The sequence below is a fragment of the Callospermophilus lateralis genome, chromosome 7 (genome assembly GCF_048772815.1).
Source record: "Callospermophilus lateralis isolate mCalLat2 chromosome 7, mCalLat2.hap1, whole genome shotgun sequence".
Classification (NCBI taxonomy): domain Eukaryota; kingdom Metazoa; phylum Chordata; class Mammalia; order Rodentia; family Sciuridae; genus Callospermophilus; species Callospermophilus lateralis.
In genome coordinates, this window is record NC_135311.1 from 27,375,871 (window position 1) to 27,401,783 (window position 25,913).

General features: G+C 51.7%; 1 protein-coding gene across 1 annotated transcript; it reads right to left on the reverse strand.

Moving 5' to 3' along the window:
- Window positions 1-10,745: 10,745 nt before the first annotated feature.
- LOC143641998 (chymosin-like) lies at window positions 10,746-22,249 on the reverse strand. The gene is made up of 9 exons (XM_077110112.1): window positions 22,188-22,249; window positions 19,409-19,559; window positions 18,269-18,386; window positions 17,383-17,501; window positions 14,759-14,958; window positions 13,283-13,396; window positions 12,244-12,388; window positions 11,720-11,818; window positions 10,746-10,939 (listed from the first exon to the last, which is right to left on the reverse strand). The coding sequence occupies exons 1-9, from the start codon at window positions 22,247-22,249 to the stop codon at window positions 10,802-10,804; spliced, it is 1,146 nt and encodes a 381-aa protein (XP_076966227.1). The 3' UTR covers window positions 10,746-10,801.
- Window positions 22,250-25,913: the final 3,664 nt, after the last annotated feature.

Sequence of the window (25,913 nt, forward strand, 5' to 3'; positions counted from 1 at the left end):
GGTTCAGTTGTTAAGTGCCCCTGAGTTCAATTCCCAGCGTTGAAAAAAGAAAGAGAGAAAGAGAGAGAGCTCATACAAAGATCAGTTCATGCAGCCAGTGCTACTGTCACCTCAAGGCTTGACAAGCAGGAGGGGGCCTTCCAAACCCATGGACTGAGGGAGACAGTTCTTTTTTGGCTGCTGGCTGGAGGTCACCCTCAGTTCCTGCCCCATGTACCTCTCCATAGCTCAGCTCCCAGCCCGGCACAAAGAAATGGAACTGTGAGTCTTTGCACATGAAAACATAAGTTTCCCCACGCAGGGTCAATCCCTGGGCCACCCATCCCAGTTTTCTGTCACCAGGGCTATAGGGAGGTACAGTTGTCCCCTTTGTTCCCAACCTCTGAAATGTTGAATGCCTCCCAGCTTGCATAAGCTCCTATCGTAATAATTTCACCCCTGATTCCTTTGTGTAAAACACTCTCACTTCACCATCTTATTGATTTCTTATGAGTACACTCTGAATGTAGCTTTTTTGTGTTTCAATTTAATAACTGGTGAAAGTGAGGCCCAGAAAGGTCAAGGTCACATAGCCTACTAAGTGACAGGGCTGGCGTTGAACCTAGTCTGACCTTCTCACAGGTATCTGAACTTCACAACTGGTTTCTCCATCTGAACAGTACCATCTCCAAGTGAAACAAGTTCTGCACAATTACTACCTACAGTGAGCACAGAGCATCTCTAAAACAGTGTCAAGACAGCGTCGTCCTCTCCAGACTCCTGGCTTTGGTGACCAGAAGGTCCCTGCCCATCTGGAAGCAAGTGAACCCCCAAGGTGGGCTGATATTTCAAGGAATCCAGAGGGTTCCTTTCCTGCTCACCTCAACCCCTATGGAGACCTCTTCCTGATCAACATCTAAAAGCCAAATATTCTCCCTCCCATTGTAGAAACAATTCTCAGTAAAAAACTGGAGAGGCAAGGTGGGGCAGCAGATAGGGCTTGAGGGAGAGGAGCATCTGGCTTTGATGGCTTGGCTTTGGTCCTCAGCACTCTGAGCTTTTGAAAGGAGTCCATCCTGCCGTGGTCTGGAAGAGTGCCGATGCCAGGGCCAACAGGTGGAATTCTAAAGAACTTGACCTGAAGCAGCCACAGAGAGCGGTCACCCCCTGAAGGTGAGGACGAGGTGTGATCTGAAGGGGATGGGTTCTTAGAGTCTGTTGTCCCAGGAGGAGGGAGTTGGGCAGATGGAGGCAGAGCCCCTGTCTCTACTTGAACCTCCATCTCTCAGATGTGGATCTCAAGGAGGGATCCTGGACAGGAGCTTGGTGACAAAGGGCCATGAGATGTGGTCATCTAAATATCGGTCCCTCAAAGATGCCAGGACTCCAATGCTTTGACTGGCCTACCTTACCCTTTGCAAAACTTTCTCTTTTGCAAAGAGACTTTGCCGATGTGGTGAAGCTGAGGACTGGAGATGAGGAGATCAGCATGGTGGGCCCCATGGAATCACAAGGGAACTTACAAGAGGGAGGCTGGAGGGCAGAGTCAGAAGATGCCACCACAGAAGCAGAAAAGGCCACCAAATGCAGGTCGCCTATAAAAACCAAAAAGGCACTCCTCCCCCTGAGGCCTCCATGAGGTGCGCAGCCTGGCTCACACCTGAAGTTTAGCTCACACCTGAAGTTTGGCCCTCTCAGACTGATTTTGCACTTCCAACCTCCAGAAACCATAGGATGATAAATATAAATTTTTCTAAGCCACCAAATTTGTGATGATTTGTTTGTTATAGCAACAATAGAAAGCAGATACAGATGATGAGCTGCATACAGTGGCTCATCCCTCTAACCCCAGCAAGTTGGGAGTCTGAGGCAGAAGGATCACATGTTTGAGGCCAGCCTCAGCAACTTAGCAAGGCCTTAAGCAACTTAGCAAGATCCTGTCTCCAAATTAAAAAAATAAAAATAAAAAGGGCTGGGGGTGTAGCTCAATGGTAAAGCACCCCTGAGTTCAATCTCCGGTACTAAAAAATAATTTAAAAAACAAAAAACAGATGGTGTCTGTCATAAAGAAATCAGCCAGGCTGGGCGCGGTGGTACATGCCTGTAATCGCAATGGCTCAGGAGTCTGAGAGAGGAGGATTGCAAGTCAGATTCAAAGTCAGCCTCAGCAACAGTGAGGTGCAAAGTAACTCAGTGAGACCCTGTATCTAGATAAAACACAAAATAGGGCTGGGTATGTGGCTCAGTGGTCGAGTGTCCCTGAGTTCAATCCCCAATACCCTCCCCACAAAAAAAGAAGTCAGCCAGGAGACTGATTGTGTCAACACCATAGCTCTTATGCCTAACCATCTGGGAATACGTTGCTCTAGTTATCTTCCTTTGGGTCATGGGGAGCCCATGCATTGGAGAATGACAGTAAGATTTGTACACACTGGAGTCAGAGAGTTACAGGGTTAAAGGTAGCAGCGCTCCTTAGATCACGCAGTGATGATGGCAGCAGCCATTAGCCATTAGAGGGATATCTGCAAGATTCAGCCTCTGCCTGGGAGGCACGACCTCTGCTGTCCAAGGAGAGAACCTCTGAACATTGTCCACCTGGAGGATCAGATCTTATTTCAAGGAAAGCAGTCAAGGCCTGCAGGGTCCCCACACACACACCCTGACATCCTCCACAATGGCCAGGAGTCCAGCTAGGGGTGTCCTCCGCTGCCCACCAACCAACCTGAGAAGGTTGTCCCAGCTGCCAAAACCGTCAAGGGCATATTCTGGGGATGACATGTCTCCCCACCCTCCTGCCCAGGTTTGGATCAGAGGCTGGCACTGTCTGTTTCACCAGCCACCCTAGCGTGGTCTGCTCAGGCCACCACCACAGAATACCGCAGACCAATGGCTCAGACAATGCTTCTAGAGCCCGGAATGCAAGACCAAGGGGCCAGCAGGGCTGGTTTATGGTGAGGCCTTCTTCCTGACTTATAACTGGTCACCTTCTCATAGTGTCCTCTACAGTGACATCCCTGGTGCCTCCTCTTCTTATAGGGAGACCAGGTGTATCACATGAGGTTTCACCTTTGTGACTCCAGCTAAGCTTAATTACCTCTTTAAAGGCCTCTCTCCAAATAAAGCTACACGGGGGGTTAGAGTTTTAGAACCAATAAAAAAATAAAAAAATAAATAAAATAAAATAAAATAAATTAAAAAAAAAATTTAAAAAAAAAAAAAAAAGAGTTTTAGCGTATTAATTTGGGAGGGGACACAATTCAGTCTATAACACCCCCCTTCCTACTGGTTCCTACACGTCACGGCTCTTGAATGCCTCTGGCTTCAGCCCCCAGGTGCTTCATAGTGATCCCTATTAAGATGGTAGAGGTCATGTCTTGTCATCTGGGAGTCTGGTGAAGTCCAGGTGGCTCATCTGGAGTAGCAGACAAGGGAGCCCATCACAGGCCCTACCTCACCCAGGGAGGGACAGGTTTTCATTAGCAAATGGAGCACATGCTTGGGGTTTCCAGAGGCCAGACAACTGCTCCTCTGCTTCCTTCCATTCAAACCCCTGCACCACAGTCAGGCTTGGAATCTCAGGCTGAATGGGAACCATACCTCTAAGAACCAAGAACTGGGACCCCAGGCCTGACAAAGATTTTTGGGATGCTCATGGGCATAAGTAACAGTCTGGCAGATGGAATTTGATTTCAGAATTATCATTTTTCTAGGGCATTGCGACCAATTAAGAGAACAATGGGACAGAACATTTAAAATCTAAATCTGAAACACAGCGCCTCCCAGATCATCTCACCAGGAAAAAAGGTTGGCTAGCTCTCACCTGCTGCTGCAGCTTGGATCTGGCGTGTCCCCAAAGTTCTGTGTGGGAAGCCTTGGTCCCCAGCCTGTGGGGACTTTTGGAAAGTGGTGGAACCTTTAGGCGGGGCCTAGGGAGAGAAGTTAAGTCATTGAGGTGGTGGTGTCCTTAAGGAGATATTGGGACTCCAGCCCCTTCCTGTCTCTCTCTTTTCACTTCCTGGTCACCATGGGGTGAACAGCTTTGCTCAGCCCTGAACCCTGTGGCATGGTGCTCTTCCTCACACAGACCCGGACACATCAGCGCCCACTGACCATGGACTGAAAACTCCAACACTGTGAGCCAAAATCACCTTTCCTCCTTAGAAGTAGATTTTGTCACATCTTTTGGGGGCGGTGATAGAAAGCTGACGATGCTCCCCCATGAAGCTCGGTGAGGACGAAGATAGTGTTTCACTGGCCTTTGTGGCTTTTGTACCCAGTGCTAGGGCTGCCCAGGAAATAGCTGAGACAGGGAGAGTTCACCTTGACAAGGCCGTGGATACTCATCCCCAAACCTCAGGTCCCAGGCCGCCGGCTGTGGGAGAAAGATGACAGTCCCCAGGGTCATTCTTGTCATCTTCCTCACTCCGGTATCTCCAGTGGGCAGGGTTCTGACCCTGTTTGAGGAGACTATCACCAGCTGGCCGGACTGGCCATCTGAGCTGGGTTCAAAGGAGCTGGCCGTATCGGTAGCTATGAAAACGGAGAAGAAACCACGCAGCCCACGAACATAAGTTTCTAAGGCAGGACAGCTCAGTGACCCCCAAGGGTCAGCTCCAGTGCTGGTAGGAGCAAGAGAGCCAGCACACCCCGAACCCCCTGTTTTTATTTAGAGGAGATACATTCAAGAAAGTTCCACCCAAATAAGGCAAGAGATTGGGTTTCGAAGGGTGGAGTCTTGCTTGGTGATGTCTTGAGGTCAGCAGATTGACTGACATCTTGGAAAGCCACACCCATCTCAGGTGCTGTGTGGCACAGCCCAATCAGGCAGGCAGTAACGTCAAGCCAGTCCCCTCATACGCTTTGAATGCACACAGCTCACCCACACAGCCCATGCATGGCTCCCGACAGAAGACTTTCAGCTCTCACCTGTACTTGCACCCCTCTGGGTCTGACCCTGAGCCACAGGAGCATTCCCAAGCCAGACCGAGAAGCTACTTTTAGAAGCTGGGAGGGTAAAGATTGCTGGGTGGCAGAATAGTGAGGTGCTAACAGACGTGGCGGGGGTGGCCCACCCCTCCTAGGCTGCCATCCCAGGTGAGTACCTCCAAGGATGCAGGAATTAGTGGTCAGAGGACATAAAGAAGCCTGAGAAAGAAAGCCCTCTCTCTCCTTCTTGAGTCCAAACAAATCTTCAAAGTCTGGTCCAAATCTATAGCCAAGCTGCCCCCCCCCCCAGCCATGAGACTAGCCCCACAGCACCTTCTGTACCAGGCCATGTGACTCTCCAACAGAGGACAATTGCAGAAAATTCTGATTCCCAGTCCATCCTCTCCCTCACTGGGCTGTGTCTGGAGCTTCCAGGAACTGTGTGAACTCAGGAAGGCACTTGGGGATCCTCTACTCTTTGGTTGACATCCACACCCATAAGAGCTCATGTCCACGCGCCAGAACTGAGGCCTTGGACCCATCTGCCCCACGGCCTCAGAAGCTAAAGCCAAGAGAGTGGCTACCAGTGGACTCAGGAAGGCCCAGGGACACTGACACAAGCCCAGGCAGGGAGACAGCCAGCTGGCCACTATCCACGCCATTGTTTGTGAGTGATGCACTGCATGAGGACAGCACCCTGGGGAGCAGCATCCCACACCAGGGGATATGGCAGGAACCTGGTGCTCCAGGGGAAGACCAAGCGCCAGTTCAAAGCTGCAGGCGGTGTGGCTGCTCCCCATTCACCTAGGACACTCCCAGACACACTCAGGCCCATCTCAGAGCTCCTTGTTCCCCCTCACAGGCCCTAAAAATAAAGCTCCGAGGGCACAGTTATTCTGGTCTCCGTGCTAAATGAAGTCTTAGGAAAGAAACAGACTCTCAGGTTTCATGGCTGGGGCCAGAGGGGAGGGCAAGGACAAAAGGTGGGGGCAGGCTCAGCAGCACGGATGCAGCTTCAGCCTTGGCTTTGAGGGAACGAAGGCCATCAGCCCAGAGGAGATTTCTAGGGCCACCAGCCATCCTAAAAAGGAGGCACAATAGGAGGACAAATTTGACTGCATAGTATCCAGCCCCAGTTCAGTGCTATCCCAAAATCTGCACAGTGGCCAGTGGTCAGGATCCTGTCGACTGTAACTGTCATGGAGTGACAGGCCATTACGCTGACCTGGAAAGTGAATGCTGTGCCCCACAGCCCCTGAGGCACACACAGCAAGTGCAGCCTCACCTGGCCAGCTCCAGCTCAACATGCAGCTCTAGTATCACAGACAGTCCAGAAGGATCCTGAAGGGGACGAGACACAGACCACCTCCTGTGGCTATGTGCCTCCCTAAGAAGGTGCCACTGTGCCCTGCACGTGGAGGACAGTCAAGTCCATAGCTTGGTTGGCCACAGCCCCCAAGGTCACCTGAGGTGAAGAGAAGGAAATATTGCAGGACATAAACAAGGTGTCCAGACCTGGCACTTAGGATCTGGTCACTAGAGGGCGCTCCAGGATCAGAGCTGACTCCCCGGCAGCCCTTGCCCTGGTTTGGAGGTTTGGCGGACAGGCTGCACATTTATCCATTCAACATGCATCTACTGAACAATGACTTTGTGCCAAACACTAAGTGCTATGAAGGGTACAAAATGATTGAAATGTGAGTCACGTTTCATTAGAAAGTTAGTATTAAAAGCAAAAAATAGTGCATCCATGTTTATGCTGGTAACTCCTCCTTATTTGATGCCACTGTCTTTAATCTTCACACACAGCACCCCCCACCACCACCACGTAGGCACGGCTGAGCTCTCTCTCTCACATCTTTGCCTCAGTGTCTATTTCTCCTAAGCCTACCTTTCTGCCTAATTTTAAAGCTCAGGATCCCCAACCCTGTTCCTCAGCTCCTCTAAACTCATGGAGCTTATCATCATAAAAATACATTCATTATCTCCATTGTCTGTGTCCTCCCGGAATGTAAGGTCCAGGAAGGTGGAGGATCTGCCTGTGTTCACTGATGGACACGGTGCCTAGAACACTGTGTCACACACAGTAGGCATGAGGCAGGTGACACTTCCAATGAGCTCCACGTACATGGAGTATTCTGAGGTTTGGGGGTGGGAGGTTAGATGCCCCCGTGTATTCTCAGAGGAGGTGACATTTAAGCTGGCCCAAAGGGTGAGGAGCAATTCACAGGTTAGAAAAGACAGGAAGGGGCAGAGCAGACTAAGGGGACCACAGAAGGCTCAGGGTTGAGCCGCACAGGATAGTCCAGAAGCTCCCCCTAATCCCACCCTCCCCGCCTCAGGCCCAGCTCCGAGCAGGGATCCTAGACAACAGCTGGGCTCGGCCTGTCTGCCCACCTGGGCCTTCCCTCACCTCCATTCCTGTGGCCTGCTCCCTGTGCTGAGTATGGGTTTTGTGGCATTTGTTACCATCCTGACAAAGGCCAGCCTGTGCCCCTCCAGTCTCAATTATATCCTCCCTTCTGCCAACTAGGAAGAAACAAACTGCACAGCTCCGGGAAAACAATCCATCATTTTGTCATAACATTTCCATTTCAAAGACTTCCTTTAGGAGCTTCTCCCAGACCAGCTGCTTCCTCTCATTAGCATGAGAACTGGCAGGGAGTTGAGTGACAGGGAAGGGAGAGGGGCTGGGAATAGGACTCTGGGCCTGAGGCCTTTACTAGCCCACTCAGGGGGCAGGATGTTGGTGTGTGGGGTCCTGCGTGCATGAGTGCATGCATACACTTGTGTCTCTGTGAACTTGTGCATCTCTGCATTCATTATTCATGCCGTGAGGTCAGGGATGTACCTTCTCGCATCGTAAGGCATAAGCCACTCTGGGGCACTGGCTGAGCCTCCATGGGGTGCTAAGTACTCATCTGGATGCAGAGGATTCAGAAAGGAAAGATAGACACAGGGGCTGTCATCTGCACCTCAAAGGGAGATAGATGTGTCATCCCATCACCAAGACCAAACTCTTCACAAAGCTGTTGTAAAGAGCACTGCTGAGCAACCAGGAGGCAGAGGAGTGGGGACGTCATCTCAGAGGAAGTGACATTTAAGCTGCCTGAAGGATAAGAAGGCAGAGGAGACAGCAGGCGAAGATTCCAAGGCACGCTGCAGGTGTTTAGGTGCCATTTAGGCAGAATGACAGTGGCAGCTAATGGCTACCGAGGTTCTCTCTGCTGCCCTGTTGTTGCCTGGGCCTAGTAAGCCAGCCCTGCACTTCAAAGGGCCTCCTCCACCCTCCCAGCTCCTTTGCAGATAGAGATGTGCTGATGGCCCCCTGGGTCCTCTGCCAGGTATGAAGGACCCAGATCTGGGCCTGGCTGCAGAGGCCTCAGGGTGGGGGAGGCTTTGCAGATCCCAACGACCTGAAGGCAGCTAGTCCACCTCCTCTCTCTTCAGAGTCCTCCCAACAGGCACAAGGAGAGTCCAGGGGGACAGCAAAGGAACCGGGAGTGGTGAGCAAGGCAGGGAGCCAATATGGGAAGTCACAGACCAAGAGAGCAGTATGACTCTTGAAGTTCTCGCTGACTGAGTGGCTCACTGGGGCGTTCCCTGAGTCAGGCCCTTTTTCCTCGGGAGGCCACAGTCTGCGAGGGAGATGGACAAGGAAATAAACAAGACTAGGCACCAGCCTGGTAGGAGCATCCTGAAGAAATGAGGACCGATTTGAGGTCTGAAGGCTGATTAAAAACCAGATGGGGGTTGACATGTGAAGAACATTCCAGGCAGCTGTGTGCAGAATTGAGGCCAAAAGGGCGCTGCACTACCCACACCTGAGGAGCCCCAGGAGGCAGATGACACACACACCTGACTCTCTGTACCCTCACTGACTGCTCATGACAGGGACTGACACCAAAGCCAGGTGGTCCTGGTGGACAGGGGTCATTTAATCCAAACCTCATATTTATGAACGTTCCCATATTTAGACTTTCTTCATTATCTCCAACTGAGGTTGGGGAATTTAAAATTCAATCATGAAATGCAAGCCATTGAAATATACAGCACAACTGTTATAAGCTCATTTCATATTTTGTGTGTGCGGGGGGGGGGGTTTGTGGGAGGGGGTTATTTTTTTAATCTGTAGGAAGACTAAAAATAATGAAAGTGGCCTAATTCTGTCTCACTCTTGGCAAATAGTTAGTATTGGTCCTAGATAAGGAAAGCGAGACTTAGAGAAGTCACCCAAAGCCAGACTGCCCCCTCAACACCACGCCTGCTTCCCTGGTCCCTGAGGCTCAGACAACAAGGCCTGTCCCAGTGGGCACATGCCCCATCCTTGAAGTCCTGGATGTTGTCCTAAGGCCTCCACCCCAAGCCACCCCAGGCTCCTCAGCTCACCCTCCTCCTCCATGTCACCCCCACACATACACAAGCCCAGCCCTGCCCCTTCCCTGCTAGAGGCCAGGGATGCGCCACTGACCCATGCAGGCCCTGTGGATGGAACCTCAGTGCCCTGGGTTCCTCATCTTGTGTTTGGGTACAGCTGAGAAAGACCCCAGGATATGCCCCCCGGGGTGGCCTTGTCAAGAGCATCCCATCTCACCTCCCACTGGGACAAAGAATCAGGCAACCAGACTCCTCCTCTTCAGATCCCACCTCAACCTGCAGCTTCCTGCCCCTTGGGACTGGCTGCCCTCCTCTCCTGTTTGCAGAGCCAGCCAGGGCAGGGATGGGAAATAGATAGCAAATGGCCCCACCCTTTCAAAGGCCTCCTGAGAGTTGACTCTGCACGAGCAAGTTCAAGTCCAATCACTCTATTTAGGGTAGGGAGAGAGAGAGCGAACAGTCTGGCTCTGGTTTGGAAAACAGAAGCCTGATCAATTTGCTGTCCCACGAGAAGGGAAAGATTGTCAAAAGAAGAAGGTGCAAAGAAAGAGGAGGGAGGCCACGGGAGAAACATGGGTGACCCCTGGCAGAGGACTAGTCAGAGTTGGCCAACTTGACTCCAAGCCTGGGGTCTCCCCTGGAAGCTTGTCTTGCTGCCCACCAAGGCAACCAAGGGCCTCAACCGAGCATAACAGTACCCACCTGCATCCCTTGATCTGGCCCTGTGATTCTGGACCCCCTGCTGGCCCTCCAAGGAAGAGTATGCAAGCTCTGTGAGCTTGGGTGTTCTGTCTGCTTCACACCCACAGTCCTCCCTGGAAACCTGAACCCTGACATCAAAGACCTTGACCATCAGCCACAGAGAGCCAGGTTCACACGAGTCTGCCCTCAGGAATGGAGCTGCTCTCTGAGCACTGGCGGTGGCTTTTGAGCCCCTAAGACTGAGGACAGGATGCCGAACTGCAGTTCATCCACCCAGGGTGAATGGCAACCTCGAGTCCCTTGGCCCTCTACCAGACACTCTCTGCCTGTCACACCATGCATCTTTTTCAACAGCAGTGAGACCCTTCTAATGGACCTGCAGTCTTTCTCTGCAGGGACCAAGTGCTCTCTACACAGCCCCTGGCCCACCATGCTCCTGGCCTCTCTCCCTCTGGTACCCTTTTGCCAGAAAGATCTAGAGCAGGAGGACAGGTAGACAAGATGACACAACTGGTCTTCTCTGATCTGAGCCTCAAATAGCCAATCTCTTCCTGAAAGTCTCCACCCACCGACTGTGTCCTCGGCCTTCCCAACACACATGGCCCCAGTCCTGCCCATGGAAATCACAAACCCACCCCTGTATCAGTGCAGGGTTAGCCCCAGTGAGAACAAGGGAAAGCAGGCTTTGCAAGAAAGTGTTTATTGGAAACCGTCTGTGAGAAATCCTGATCTGTGTGCGTGCGCGCATGTGTGTGTGTATACATGTATTTGTGCATGCGTGTGTTTGGGGAAAATGTGGTCTGTGGTCAGTGTTCAATCAGACAGCCTTGGCCAGCCCCACACGGTTATGGGTTCTGTCAAAGACACTGTAATACTCCCGGACGAAGATGGTCCCTAGGACCCACAGCGGGGAGTTACTGTTCTCCTGGAAGCCACTGTAGCAGAAGTCCTGGCCCTGGGAGAGACAAGACGGAGATGAAGCTGGTTCCAGCACCACAGTTACTCTGTATTATTATTCCATTTCATCCTTGAAATCATCTTTCCAGACAAACAAACAACTATCAGATTCACCTCACTCAACAGATGAAAAAAATCAAGATTTAAAAACTGAAGTGACTTCGTCCAAGATGATCTGGTGAAATCCTGGAGCACAGAGCTCCAGTCCCCTGCACTGGGCTCCATATCCCCTTCTGTCCCCCCCCCCCACCCCCCCGCCCCCAGCCTCCTGCCTTCTGGCTATCAGCACTCACTGCCCTGGAGATCAGTCAGAACTGGCCTGGGGGCCTGTGGCATGAGTTTGGGGCCCTTTGATCAGATCAAAGCTGAGGCCAGCAGTCCTCAAAAAGGCTCCAAAAGTCCAGGCTCCCTAAAGAAACTCTGGTCAGAGCTCTAGGTCCCCAGGGCTTAGAGGCTTGAGAAGTGGATGGAGGTTCCCATGGGTGCTTGTTCCATCTACCCTCCCCTCAAGCCTCAGTACTCTGTCCTTCCTGTCCCCCATTTCTCCCATTTGAGGCTGTGGTGGCCACAAATGAGGCCCAAGGATGCATGGCCCCAGTCAAAAGCGGCCACTCAAGATCCAGCAAGACCGAATTCTCCATCTGGTCCATGCTACTTCCTGTCACCAGAGTTGGAGCCCAAAAGGGGGAGAGGAGGAGGAAGAGGAGGACAAGGAGGAGGAAGAGGAGGAGGAAGAAGGGTGCTAAGTGGAGCCAGGACATCGTCTCCAGAATCCTACCTGGATGGCATACGCCAAGGGTGGCAATGAATACTTTCTTCCGTGGATCTCGAAGACAACGGTGGGCATGCTGCTCAGGCTCCAGCAGTTGATGGTAAACTAAAGAATCACGGGAAGGGAGAAGGTTGGTATCCGACTGTAAGAGGCCCCCACGTTGACAGCACAGAACACCCTCCTTGGCACCATGTGAGCCACAAGGTAGAGAGGGGACCCTGCGTTCTCAGAGGACCAATAAGGAGGCTCTCGGGATGAGACCCTGATCCCATGACATGGTCCTCAAAGAATCACATTGAGAGGACCAACTGTCGGCAACCCAGGGACAGACCCCAACTTGGGACAAGGAGGGGCTTGCCTCTGTGTCTTCCCCTGAGGACCCTGGGAGCTCTTGGCCAGCAGCCAGAGACAGGGACACACTGGTGCTTGGGGACCCAGGCTCCCTCACCACTTCCCTTTATCGTTTCTTTCCTGTGAAAGGGGCCCCTACTTCAGGGGCCTCAGGAGGTGAGATGAGGGCCTGACCTTACCTGGCCATACTGGCCGGGTGTGGCTCCCATGGCCTGCTGGATCTTGAGGATGTCACGAGTAGGCCCGGCCAGCAGGGAGGTGCCCGTGTCCAGAATGGCCTGGCAGCCACCATCACAGGCCACCACCACACCACTGATGGTGATCCTAGGAGGGTAACCAGGAGGACCTTGGGGCACATCCTTCTTCTAGCCCTCCCTCCGGGGTCCTTCCTTCCTGCCTGCCAGACTCCAGAAGCAGGTAGAAGAGCCCCAACCGCCCCTGGGCCCCTTCCTTTAGGCCCTTTCCCAGAGCCCATAAAACTTCCTGAGCTCAGAAGAAACCATTTTTCTCCCAATTTGGTGGTCAAATTGAGGACAGCCCACCTTCTATGGGTCAGAAATGGGTCGATAAAACAACCAATTCTAATGCATTAAGGGGTCAAATGAGGACGTACTAGCTGCCTAAAGATCTGGTTTCAAGTTTTCTTTCTGCCATTTATTAGCATGACTTGGGCAAGTTGCCCAGTTTTTGTGTACTCAGGCTTCTCATCTGTAAAATGGACACATAAATAACCCCAGCCTTGATGTCCTCAAGGCATGGGGATAACAGGGGCTGGGGTATAGCTCAGTGGTAGAGCACTTGCCTAGCATGCACAAGGCCCTGGGTTCATCCCCAGCACCACAAATAATAATGATGATAATAATAATAATAATAATAATAATAATAATAATAATAAATTTTTAAAATAGGGATAATAATAGCACCCACTTCATAAGATTTTAGTGGGGAATAAAAGAGACGGTGTCATACAATTGCTCAGCACTGTGCCTAGCAAGTAGGACATGCTCAATAAACACAGCTAGTCTTATGAAGAAAGCCGGTGAATGTGCAGCGTTACCACTGACGGAAGTCACTGGCCTCAGAACGTCCACTTCGGAATCCTATGGACATGACCATGCTGTACTCTTTCTCAGAACCCTGTGGTCTGACACCCTGGACCCCACTCTCCAACCCAGCGTCAGCATCTGGTTGGGGCCAAGGCAGGCTCTGCTCACCCACCTGTCCACAGCAAACTGCCAGTACTGCTGCAGGGTCACGGGCACCCAGTCCAGAGAGCCCACGTAGTAGGATGTGTCTATGGCCCCCAGCGTGAGCATGCTCCCCTGGCCAGTCCTGGAACCAAGGCAAGGCATGCTATGGCACAGTGAGGCGTGGTGAGGCGTGCCCCAGCCACCCCTGAGGCAGAAGTGATGAACACCCCCTGCCCCTCACTCCTCCCCGCTGGCCGGGGTTTGTGCTGATGTCAGCCACAGCACCCTTTCTCGTTGGAGTGCCCAGCCCTGAGTTCAGGCAGCACCTGGAGCCCAGAGCACAGCATCGCTGAGGGAGGGGAAGTAGTGGCCCACCACACAGGCAGCAGGACTGCTGGCCTCTTCGCTGCTCAGGTGTTCCCAGCTGTCCTCTTATACCTGCACCCAAGGCCAAATCCCCTCTATTCCTTCTGGGTTTTTGTCTGACCCGTGGTGAGGAGCACTCTTACCTGCTTCCCACGCTGCTCTCGCTTCCCAGAGTCCATCAAGACCCTCTCACCCAAGGCCTAGTGCACGCTGTCCCCACTGCCTAAAATGTGCTATCCCCTGTGTCTCTCTCCTGATAACCCCCCATACCCCTCAGCAAAGTTTGCCCCATCCTCCAGACACACACACACACATGCATGCACACACCACACACACGCTTCGACAGGATAGACTTCCCAGGTGTTGCAAAGCCACTGACTACACTCAAACCTTCCAGCAGACCTTCTCATAGTTGTTTGATTCCAATGTGTGTGAAACTGTGTGCCTTTTCCCCTAGCTCGTCTCGTTTGCTGATGGGAGCCCATCTCCCAGCTCAGCCGCCGCACATAGAAGGGCCCGGGACAGGTGTATTGAGTTCATGGAGGAACTCGTGAATGGAGTGCACCAATTTACCCTTTGCCTGGTTCACCTGGCCTCAGCCACCCAGCCCCTTCTCCTGGAGGTGACCTTCTTCTCTTCCAGCTGCCACCCATCCTGGGCTGAGTTGAGCTGGATCATCACAGGGAGCAGGAACACTGGCCTGGGAGCAGGTGCCCCAAGTTCCAGGTCTGGCTCAGCCCCAGCTCCCACATGACTGTCCCTCCCCAGACCTGTTTCCTTCCTAGTGAAAGGGAAAGGTGGGACTCCTTTGGAGTCAGCTCTCAAAGCCTGTGAATCTCAATGACATGAACAAATGATTTCTGAAGTCCCGTCACTTGGGAAGAAAGTTGTTCAAAGCTCATAGGTCGAGATGGGCTCAGTCTTTGTTTTCTAAAAGCCAATCAAAGTTCCCTTTGACCTCGTGAAATCTGACTGTATAAATATTCTATTGGGGCCCTTGGACCTAGATTGGATGGATCAGGAAACCAGGAGAGGGCTTGCTTGGGTGCTAATGCCTGTGTCCAGGGTATGGACACTGGCTTCAGCAGATAGCTCTTACCAGGCCATCAGTCAGACCCCAGCTGGACACAGCTCCTACCTGCTCATGTAAACTGAGAACAAGTCTTGGGCCAGCAGGTGCCTGTTCATCATGTTATCAAACACGGGCACCGAGCCCTCAGAGGCAAGGGCAGGATAGGCCAGCCCCAGAATTCCATCGAATTCAGAGTAGGTAAAGATGTCGCCAGGCTCCTGAGTGCTCAGGCCCACCGTCTGATGGGGGTCCACAAGGTCGGAGACCTGCAAGAAAGTCATTGTGACCTTCACCAGGGAGTCCCTGAGGCCAGAGACTGAAAAGTCCCAGGACGGGGGACAGCCAGTTCTGGGTCACAAGCTGGTGTCAGGGTTTCAGCCTCACTGGGTCTCTATCCTTCTTATAAGGCATGAGTTATTTCATCTTAAGAAATAAAAATTCCGGGCTGGGGATGTGGCTCAAGTGGTAGCGCGCTCGCCTGGCGTGTGTGCGGCCCAGGTTCGATCCTCAGCACCACATACAAACAAAGATGTTGTGTCCGCTGAGAACTAAAAAATAAATATTAGAAAAATTCTCTCTCTCGCTCTCTCACTCTCTCTTTAAAAAAAAAAAAAAAAAAAAGAAATAAAAATTCCTTTTTCTGCACTTTGTGCTGTGGTTTGGAAGAACTGGTCTGATGAGGCAGGAAGCTGGGGAAGAAAGGAGGCAGAGCCAGGTGCAGAAATCAGTGCCAGTGTTGGGGTTGAGCCCAAGGAAGGGGACAGGATGAGCATGGCCCAAGGCCCTCTGCAGGCCTGCGGTCCCCTGTCAGCTGTGCCTGGGCTTTCGTCCCCCAAGGAAAAGCTGGGGAGATACCACCATGCAAAGAAAGAACATGTTGCATCTTGCATCTCCAAGACCCAGTCTGGGTCCCTATTCTGTCATGTGCTGACCGTGACCTTGAGCAAGTACCTTTCTGAACCTCAACCCTCTTATCTGACAAATGGAAAACACCACCGTCTCCCCAAGGCAGCACTCAGCCTAAATTGCACTAAGGCTGAACGTTCGTCGACCATTCCTGGGTTCACTTACTGAACATTTCATGGTACTACGCTGAGGAAGCATTAACTCCAAAAAGTCTTCTTAATTTGCTTATTCCCTGAACAGCCAATGTGTCCACCAGCCTACCCTGAGCCATCACTGTCACTAGCTTGGACAAGGCTGGGACTAGGCCTTCTGCCTCCACTCTGACCCCTTATAACCAACCTATCCTCCATAAGAGGCAGCCAAAGCCATCTTTAAAAATGGAAGTCAGGTCATGCCACGCTTGCTACAAGTGTCCATCCAATAAGGCTCAGCATGAAACCTCCATTCCAGGGTCCCCTCCAGCTCCGGTCCTGCTCCTTGCACCTCATCTCCCTTCCCTGGCCGGTCCTTCTCTTCCTCAGAGTTCCCAGTCCTCCCCTCCCAGGGTCTGGACTTGCTGTTCCCTCTGCTACAACGTCCCCCTCGGGCCCGGCCTCTGGAACTGCATCATTTGGGTTCTAGCTTGCACAGGCCACCATGTCCTCTAGATCTCTGTCCCCAACCCCCAAAGCACCTCTCTTCCTACTTTCCAGGTTCATTCTCTTCATGTCATTCAGCACTATCCAAAGTCATCTGACTCAAGTGTCCCTTGTCTCTCCCACTGGACTGTAAGCATGGGGGGGGGGGCGGGGGCAGGCCCTCCATCCCTCTTGTTCCCCCACTGTATCTTCAGTTCCAAAAATAATTCGATAACCATTCTAAACCAATTCATTCTTTCAATCAACAAACGGTCACTGAGAGTCCCCAATGTGCCCAGGTCCCTAAGGAGGTAACAATGGACAAGAAAAGTACCTGCCCTCGGGGGAACTCACATTCCAGTGGGAGAAACAGATGACACATTTTTAAAAGAAGTAATATAAAGCCAGTGCCGGTGGTTCTCTGATCCCAGGGGCTCAGGAGGCTGAGGCAGGAGGATTCTGAATTCCAAGTCAGCCTCAGCAACTTGGCGAGGCCCTAAGTAATTTAGCAAGACCCTGTCTCAAAATAAAATATATTTTTTTAAAAGGGATGGGATGTAGCTCCGTGGTTAAGTGCCACTATGTTCAATTCCCCGGTACCAAAAAAAAAAAAAAAAAAGTAATACAGAACATGCCGGATGGCAATGAGCCTGTCTGAGGACAAATAAATCAGGGTAGGACAATAGGCAGTTTGTCACTTTATATGATGGTGAGATAGACGCCATTGGTAAAGTGACACAGAGCAGAAATATATGAGGCGATTTGGGGAAAGTATGCCTTAAGCTGAGAGGGGAGGGTGGCAGAGGTGGTCCGGCCTTCGCAAGGGTGTATGCGGGGTATAACAGACTGCAGAGTAAGTGGCATAAGCTCAGAATGCTCAGCCCTGTTGAGGACACTTGAACAGGACTGAGGAGGTGGCAACCTGGACCTGCAGAAGGCTCTCAGGTGGCGCTCTGAGGGCTGACGCAGGAAGGAAAGGAGGGAGGAAATAAGATACCCCACAACTGGCCGGAGGCTAAAATCCCTCTCAGAATCCTCAACACTGAGCCTCCCAGGTGATTCTCACATGAAAGGTTCCTTGGCGTCCAAGCAGGTGCAGCCCATCTGAGCCGGGGTGTCTGGGTGGGAAAGTCAAGGTGAGCACTGGCCACCCGCAGCCCCACTTACAGTGACAGTGTCGTAGCCCAGAAAGCCCAGCACGATGCCCGTGGCATACAGGACCAACAGGGGCTTGCTCAGGTTCTGGAAGGTAGAGGACTCGGTCGGGTCAAAGCGGTGATGGTTTTCTGGAATACAGACCCAGGGTTAGTGGGGTTCTCGGGATCTTTTCGCCTCTTGACAGTGCCAGCCATGGCTGACCCCTTGCCATATTCCTATAGGAATACAGTCTCGGTACTGGTCATTCTCTCTTTTAAAAATGAGCAGCTTCTTCTTTCTATAGCCTTGGCCCCACAGCTAAGTAAAGAAAATATTCCTTTGCTGCTAGACCCAGCTCTGGTCCCAGTGCTGTCTGTATAGCTTCCACTCTGTGTTTCCATGGATATTTTACTTGCACCAGCTGAGTAATCTTAGCCACGTCCCTGCTCCTCTCCAAAACTTGGTTTCCTCTTCTGTGAAATGAGGATTAAAAAGAGTACCCACTTCGCAGGACTACCAGGAAGAAAGTGCCTAACATACGTCAAAGTTTGCTCTTCATTGATAACAGACCCTCTGAGTATTTTCCTGTCACCCTGGAACATCACAGCTCCATTATATAGAAAGGAAAGTGGAGGATCCACCAAGTTAAGTGGCTGGCCCTGGCTCCCAGTAGGGACAAAGCAACAACACATTGATTTCCCTAATTCATTTCCAGTTGGTGATTTTATACATCAGACCCATGATTTTCAAACGTTCCCAGTCTGTGGCCAGCTAGCAGGACTGAGCAAGGAGATGGGACCTAACTGGAAGACTGGGGATGTCCAGTTTGCTCTCCACCTCAGGCCACCCCTCCCCGCCACCCTGACCACTGAGTGGATCTGAGTGTGGGCTGAGGCAGAGCCGGAAGGTCACTTACTGCAGGCTTCACTGTTGCAGGAGAGGGAGGGCACCCAGAAGTCTGAAGAGCCCGTGTCAAACACCACGGTGAACTCCTGGGGTGGGGTCCCAATATAGATCTTTCCAAAGTACTGACTCTGAGGACAGACAGCTCTGGATCAGAGGCAGGGGACAGTGAGGGAGGGGAGGGTCAATGCTGGGCAGGAAGCCTGTTCAGGTTTATAGGCCCTGTAAGAGAGCTGGGAGGTCAGGAAAGAGAAAACAGAAGGAGGATTCTGGGGAGGGTTCTTCATCTCAAGCCCCGACAGGTGCTCCCACCCCCAGTCACTCATGGCCTGGTCCTCTCACCACCCCTACTAACACTGCTAAATCAAGCTCAGAAGCAGACCTCAGAAGCAACCCAGGGGTTCCACTTTCCCAACCAGGACTGAAATCCTGCCTGGAACAGGCACAGGGCCACCTGTCCAGGAAGGACACCTGGCCACCTTCCAGGCAGGAAGGAGCTGGACACAGAGACGGGGGCATCAGCTGCAGGCAGGGACCTGAGTCCTAACCCATGCTACCCGGTCCCTCCTGCCCTTACCAGCCCTCTCCACGTTTCAGAGCCAAGGCTGGGGGCAGAGAAAGGTGACGATGACCTAGATATGGAAATTAGAGCACAAAAGAGGAAAAATCTGGTTGTTTACTGCCAAGAGTAACAGAGAGAGAGACACAAGCTTCAGAATGGAAGCGGGCACAAGGAATGTTTCCAGCTGGGTCCTAGGTAGGAAAGAAAGGAAGATGGTGCCCATGTCCTAGGCCGGCCATTCTTCAATGGGCACCAACTGCACCAGCTGTCCCCATTCCTGCTGAGTCCAGACTAAGACATGGCTTCCTGGGCTGGGAGGGCAAGCCTGAGGTCAGCTCAGGAACAGATCATGTGCCCTGGAGGGATTGTTGTATGATGAAGGTCATCTGAGCTCAGACCCTTCCAGCAGGGACATTGGAACCCTAAAGTCCAGATTGTTGCCTCTGCCAGGTTGGTGGCCCACTGTGGAGCTACTGAGGGCAGGAATATGGCTTTCACAACCCATGGGCTCCACTGTTCCTAAAAGAAGGAAAGCCCCAGGGAGGCAGGTACCAAAGGAGCAAGAATTCATGGCTGGGATGACTCACTCACATCTAGGTAGTTGGCCAGTGGTTCCTGAGCCACTTTCCCAACGTTGGCGTTCTTCCTGATGAACTCATACTGGTGTTTCTTCAGAAAGTCCTCCAGGAGCCCAAGATCCTGCAGGGTGCTCCTCAGTGATTTCCCTTTGTGCAGAGGGATCCTGAGGAGGTAGAGAAAATTCATGAGGAGGGGGGCTTTGGACTCTGTAAAGTACCCCCACACTGCTGTTCCCCGTCCAGCCTCTGATCACCAACCCATTGACTGAGGCCAAACATTATTTTTTTTAATTATAACCCAAAGTAAGAAATATATTTTATAGGGGTTGTGATTGTGGCTCAGTGATAGAGCACTTGCCTAGCGTGTGTGAGGAACTGCATTTGATCCTCAGCACCACATAAAAATAAATAAGTAAATAAAATAAAGGTATAAAAAATACAACAACATTTATATATATATATATAAAATTTTATATCACAGATCAACACCCAACCTTATTAAATGCAGAGAACTGATACTTCCTATTCCTTTTCTCTTTTTAATAGTGGAGACTCACTAAAGATTTATTTTATAATTCACCAAGGAGTTTTCCAACGCAATGTTTGAAAGATCTAAGTATATTATCACTCATTCAGGCACCAAACTCTTTGCTGTGTACCTACTATGTGCCAGACACTGTACAGGGCTCAGGGGAAAATGATAGCAAAAAGAAGAGAAACTCAACCCTCCAGGAACCCACAATCTATAATGGAAAACTGTGTCTCCCACATCCTGGCAATGCTCCCACCCTCTGCAAACCCCTCTCTCCACTCTCTGGGTAACATCTGCCCTAATCTGGGTTGAAATTTCTTTACAGCACAGAGCTGGGACCTTAGGGACCTCTTGATCCAGTTTAAGTGCTGGATGATGGAATTGAGTCCTCAGAGAAGAAATCAAGAGGGCAGAACAGCAGAAACGTATTCCAGACCTGGCTCTGACCGGTTGATGACAATTTGGGAGGTTCCCCAACCGCTCTGAGTTTCGCCTGGTGGCTTCCCCAAACCTAAGATTCGCTGTGGCAGTTCCTCAAAGCCCTCCAAGGTTTCATCCTCAGAGAGTCTCCAAATCTCTCTGAGCATCATGTGGGTGGCTCCCCAAAGCCCTCTGAACCTCAGGTCCCTCCTCTATAAAAAAAAGTTTAACTCCTTCCTTTCCAGCTACTGTTCTAATCCTGCCATTGGCCAACCAGGTGACTTTACCTGTCCTCTCCTGTAGACCTGTAGACAGTAGAGCTTGGAGATTCCTCTGGTCCCTTCCACCTCTAAGAAACTATGTGGCTCTCCTCTGGGGGCAGGGAAGGGGCTGGTTTAAAGGAGAGCCTGAGACGACAGATTCAAAACTATTCTGGGAGCCATAGATTGGCATCAATTTTCAGACTCACAAAGGCAATGGATTTTCTCAGATGGTTCCTATCCCAAGTCACCATATGGACGCACCCATATGGATGGGTGAATGATGGGCTCCTCTTTGGGGCCCTCGCTCCTGGCTCTCAGACCTGACTGCTGCTAGGAGGACCTGACTTTGAAATGAAAGGTCCACAAGATGTTTCTCGCCTTTGTCTCAGGGGATAGAAAAGGACTTACACATACGAGGAATGGGGCTGGACTGAGCTCCAGAGGCCAGCCCCATAGGTACCTTTCCTGTGTCCCCATGTGGAGGCCTCAGAACGCTTTCTGCTTGGCTCCAGCTCCAGTTTCTGATTGGCTCTGGATTTAATTGCTAAATGCCTGATGACTCCCCAAGTAAGAAGCTGAGCTCCTGCTGAGTGGACCTCTCCCAGCTCAAGGCCTCAGACAGAAGGCAGCACACCCCCTGGTGCTGAGCCAGGATGGCGTGGCTCTCTGGAGGCTCCAGTCACCAGGGAATCCCCAGCTGTAGCTCTGTCTCTGGCCCCGGGCTGGGACTACCAGGACCCTCAGGGACAGGGACTTCATTTTTAGAACTACCATGAAAGGCACTGACTGGTTGAAAGCACCCTGATTGGGCATCTCGGTTCCTTTTCAAGCATCCAGCTTCAGGGAGGGACTCAGGCTTCCCTGCGCTCAGGCTTTGACAGGACTCAAACTCCGGCACCTGGAGATATTGTGATGTCACAGCAAGGGTGCAGGCCACCTGGGACCCAGCTCTGGCTCCTCTGTTACTAGCTAACTGCATGATCTTGGGCAGCTCAAGGACCCTCCCTCCCTCCCTGAACAACAGTTCCTGCCTAAGCTATTATGATTAGTAATGGTATAGGTAAAGGTTAAGTGCCCGGCATTTCATAGCTAACGGCTCAATAAATTATCAGCTGTTATTTTCGAAGAGGACCTGAACTTGAAGTCCACCCTCAGAGGACTTCATACTCAAGAGAACTTGGTTTTGTTTAATGAATGCATATATATATGTAACCTTTTACAGTGTGTCTGACACTAAAACATTTAAAAAATACCAGGTCATACGATCCTCATAACGGCCCTATTGGATGGACAGTACTATTTAATCTTATAACAGATGAGGAAACCGAGGCACAGAGAATCCAAGTAGTCACAGAGCTGGGGATGGAATGCTAGACTGTCTGACTCCAGATGCCCTCACCTCCCAGGGTGGCCCATCTGACTCCTTGATCTAAGGGACACGTTGAAGGTAACAGGCAAAGGCAAGACCCACAGAAGTGACTATCCTAGAGCCAACAGCACATTCCCCCAAGACGGAAGTCCAGAGGCACACTACCCAGAGAATGCCTGGGATGCCCTTCGCAGGGTCTCATATTCACCTGGTAACACTGCTGCCCTGGGAGAGAGCAAGGGCTGCAAGGAGCACCACGAGGCACCTCATCCTGGACCCTGGGTGGCCACCAATCCAGCCAGGGCCCGTCCTTAAAGCCTTTATAGAGAAACGGGGTTCCCTCTGGCTAGATGCCCAAACTTCAGAGTCAGCTCTCGACCTCAGACCACTCCACAAACATAGTGAAATCGTACCCAGACTACCTGAGACCCACAATGATAATGGCCACAAAGTCCTCCACCCGGGGGGGACTTCAAAGGTAAAGGGAACACCGGCACGATCCTCAGGCTGGGAAATGTCAACAACACTGGCCCATCTGACCTGGTTTCCCCTCCAAGCTGGACTGGGGTGTCCGTACAGGCGGGGCTGACCCTGTTCCATGTTCCACCTTGTGCTTTGTAAGAGTCCGGTTCTCAACAGGCTCCACCTTCCTCCCCTCCCTGGGCTTGACTGCAGGGAAGGTGGAAGTCTGCCCTGTCCAGAAATCTCCTGGTTCAGGACTCCTTCCCCATTTTTTTCTAGGAGGGGTTCAGGCTGGTCCCAAAGTGGCCTCTGAGGCAAAGGCTGCTTGCTGCACCTGTCACCCCAGTGAGTGGGTCTGGGGGTTCAGAGCACAGAGAAGACGAGCTCCAGGTTCCCTCAGAGCCCAGTCTTAAGGAGAGGGCAGAGGCTTGTGCATCCCTAAGGACATGGGCCCTTGGCACCACATGAGATGGGTGATGAGAGGTAAGAGGTGAATGCCAGGTCACATGTGCAATGGGAAGAACTGGGGAGGATTGAACTGGAAAGGTGGCCGGGTCCCACATGTAGGGGAAGAAGGGGAGTATAACAGTGATAGTTGGGCGTAGGGCACAGGGTTGGCCAAGACTCCTTGAAGTCCCACCCAGGGATGCAAGGAGAAGCACACAGGCAGGAGGTTGTGTCCAGCAGAATTTTCCAGAGCCCAGGTCAGAGAGTCTCTCAAGCCTGTAGCCAGAGAGAGACAAAGGACTGTAGCCTTTGTGGTGGAGAAGTTCATACCCCAGGGCTGAGAGGGGGCTACAAACTAACAAATCAGGATTAAGTCAAGATGAGGCTGGCAAAATGGGAAAGCAGGGGTTTCAGAATCACAGGTGTGTAAAACACGATGACAGCTGCCCACCACCTGGAAGAAGGCCCACCTGCATGAAGGAATCCTGAAAAATGGAAGGAGGCAGGCTAGGGCAGCCAAAGGACAAGTGTGTGAAGGATCTGGACACATTGGTCCCTCTAAGGGGAGAAGACTCCAAAGTTTCATGCACTTGATTTGTAAAGACATCCAGAGGGACCCAAGGGTTTGAACAGAAGTTAGGCAGACAGCCAGATCCAACGCTACTGTGGCCATGTCCCCCAATACCCATGTCCTTTCACAAAGCCACCAGCCAGGTTTCTAGAGCCCAGAACACTGTGCTCCTCATGTCCATGGGAGGTGGCCACAGGCACATGCAGCTGTCTTTATGGTACTCGCTCCCCCAAGCAGAGGGCAAAACTAACACTGAGTGGTGTGGCTTGTTTCCTGTTTTGTCCCTGCAGGACAGGGCCTGCATGCCACCTACCTGTGTGCCGTACAGAGGTGCTCAAGGAATGCCTGGTTAAGCAGATGAATAAATGGATGGCCCTGCCACCATGCATGAGAGGTGGCAGAAGTTGCAGGCAACAGCTGTATGATATCTTGCTGCTGAAGTGAAGGAGCCCCCACAGAGGTTAAAGGGCTGGCCTGTACTGAAGACGCAGCTTGGAACTGTCCCTATAGCCCTGGCCTAATGCACAACACACGTCACTTCAGGACCATGCCTGCTCTTCCTCACTCCTCCCAACCTCTGGGAACCCCACAGGACAGTCACACCTGTGTGGGGTGGGCCCTGTCTGCAGGGTCCAGGCTTGGATCCACTGAGGTCAGCACCCTCAGGAGGGCCACACCACTCTGCTCCATGTTGCCAAAGGCCCAATGGGACCCGGAGGCAACTTCTCCTGGACAAGGATCCCGGATGTCAGATGCGGCCACTTCTGCCATTTGAAGGTGACCCTCAAAGCCAATTTTAAAAGATCCCTTAGGGCTGGTTGCTCTGTGTTTGTTCACACAATTGGCATCTTTCTAAAAGCTTTCAAGTGTACTCTGGAACTCTGCCCCAGGGGCATGGTATAGAGAGAGATTATCTGCATGTGGAGGCCAAGAACTACAAAAAGCTTTTAGAAAAGCCATGATAAGATTTCATCACTGGTTACCTGGTACCAGGTAGGGATAACTCCCTTTGGTCTACACTGCGTGGTGCTTGGGGACTGAACCACAAAAAGAGGCTAAAACAACACTTCCCACCTTGGCACTCAGATGCAAACATCAATGAAGCCAACTCAGGTGAATTTCTCGAGCATTTTCTATGTGCTTGTGCTAGTCAGGCAAAGCTAGCTGCCGTCATCTCTACCCCTAGGGAACCCAAGGTCAAGCAGGGGACAGGTTAGGTCTCATAGGAGGAAATCCAAAGGAAGCCATGCTTCCTCCCCTGCAGCAAGGAGCCAAGGGGCAGAGGGGCCAGCATGGCTTCTGGGAAGTGCATGTGTGAGCATCCTGAGTCAGGTACACAGTGGTGTGACCTTGAGCAAGTTTCCTTATTTTCCTGTGCCTCAGTTTCCTCTTCCCTGGGGTAGACACATTGATACTAAGAAGATCACACAAGGACCAACCTTAAGAGTATCAAGTCCTGATACGCATTGGTCCTTCTGCAAATATGTGTGGTAGGTGACTGCCCTGGTGGAACTTGTTTCCTCATCTGTGGGATTTCCTCACGGCTCACAGGGCTGGTGTGAATCTCAGGTGTGTAGGACACATCAGTGTCTTTCCTGTTGGATACGTCAACTGAATTTCTGCATGAGGACCCCATCCTTCCAAGACCAAGGCAAGTTAATCTTAGTCATTTGGGGGCAGTGCCTCTAGGGATGTGCTTTGGTCCAGGTGAGTCTCCAGCATGCCAAGTCTGGGTCCCATGATTTTTCTTGTCCCTGTCCTGCCCTAACTTAGCCTTCTGGATGGTCATATCCCCCTGGACAGGCCACCTAGCCACTCATCCCTGGTCTTGTCACCTCTCAGCCACCACCATGGAACAGGGTCCAGGTCCCTGCCAGTGAAGACCTGCCTCTTTCCTCACCACTTCTCCATTCTGTGTCCTCCCAGGAGCCTGGAGTTCTCCTGTGCTTCAAGCAACAACCCGGGAAGTCCTATCTGCTTTCTGCCCAGCCCATGGATTCCCCAAGGCAAAGAAAAACAGAGAAAAAGACAAGAAAGAAATTGAAAAGACTCTTTTTATAAAAAAAAAAAAAAGCACAAAATCAAGGAGTGATATGGCACAAAGCAGGTGGTAAGAGCGGGCGCACCCTCCCTTCTTCCTCTTTTTCCCACCTTCACAGTAGTGGCTGCTGGGGCCACAACTCGTCACCAACATCCAGCTCTTTGTCCCTGTCCATGAAGTAACTGGCCAGGAGATGGCCACCCAGATTAAGGTTTTTGTAGCCTCACTGGAGAGCATTACCCCAGAAGATCAAGTTGGGCTCCTGGCAGGCACACTACTGGAGGCAGAGGCTGCTCTAGGCCAGTGTCGGGTGGAGGCCCAGACTACTTTGGAAAGTAGCTGGATGCATGCAAAGTCCAAGGTTCTCTGGCCCAAGCTGGAAAAGTGAGAGGTCAAACTGTCAAGGTGGCCAA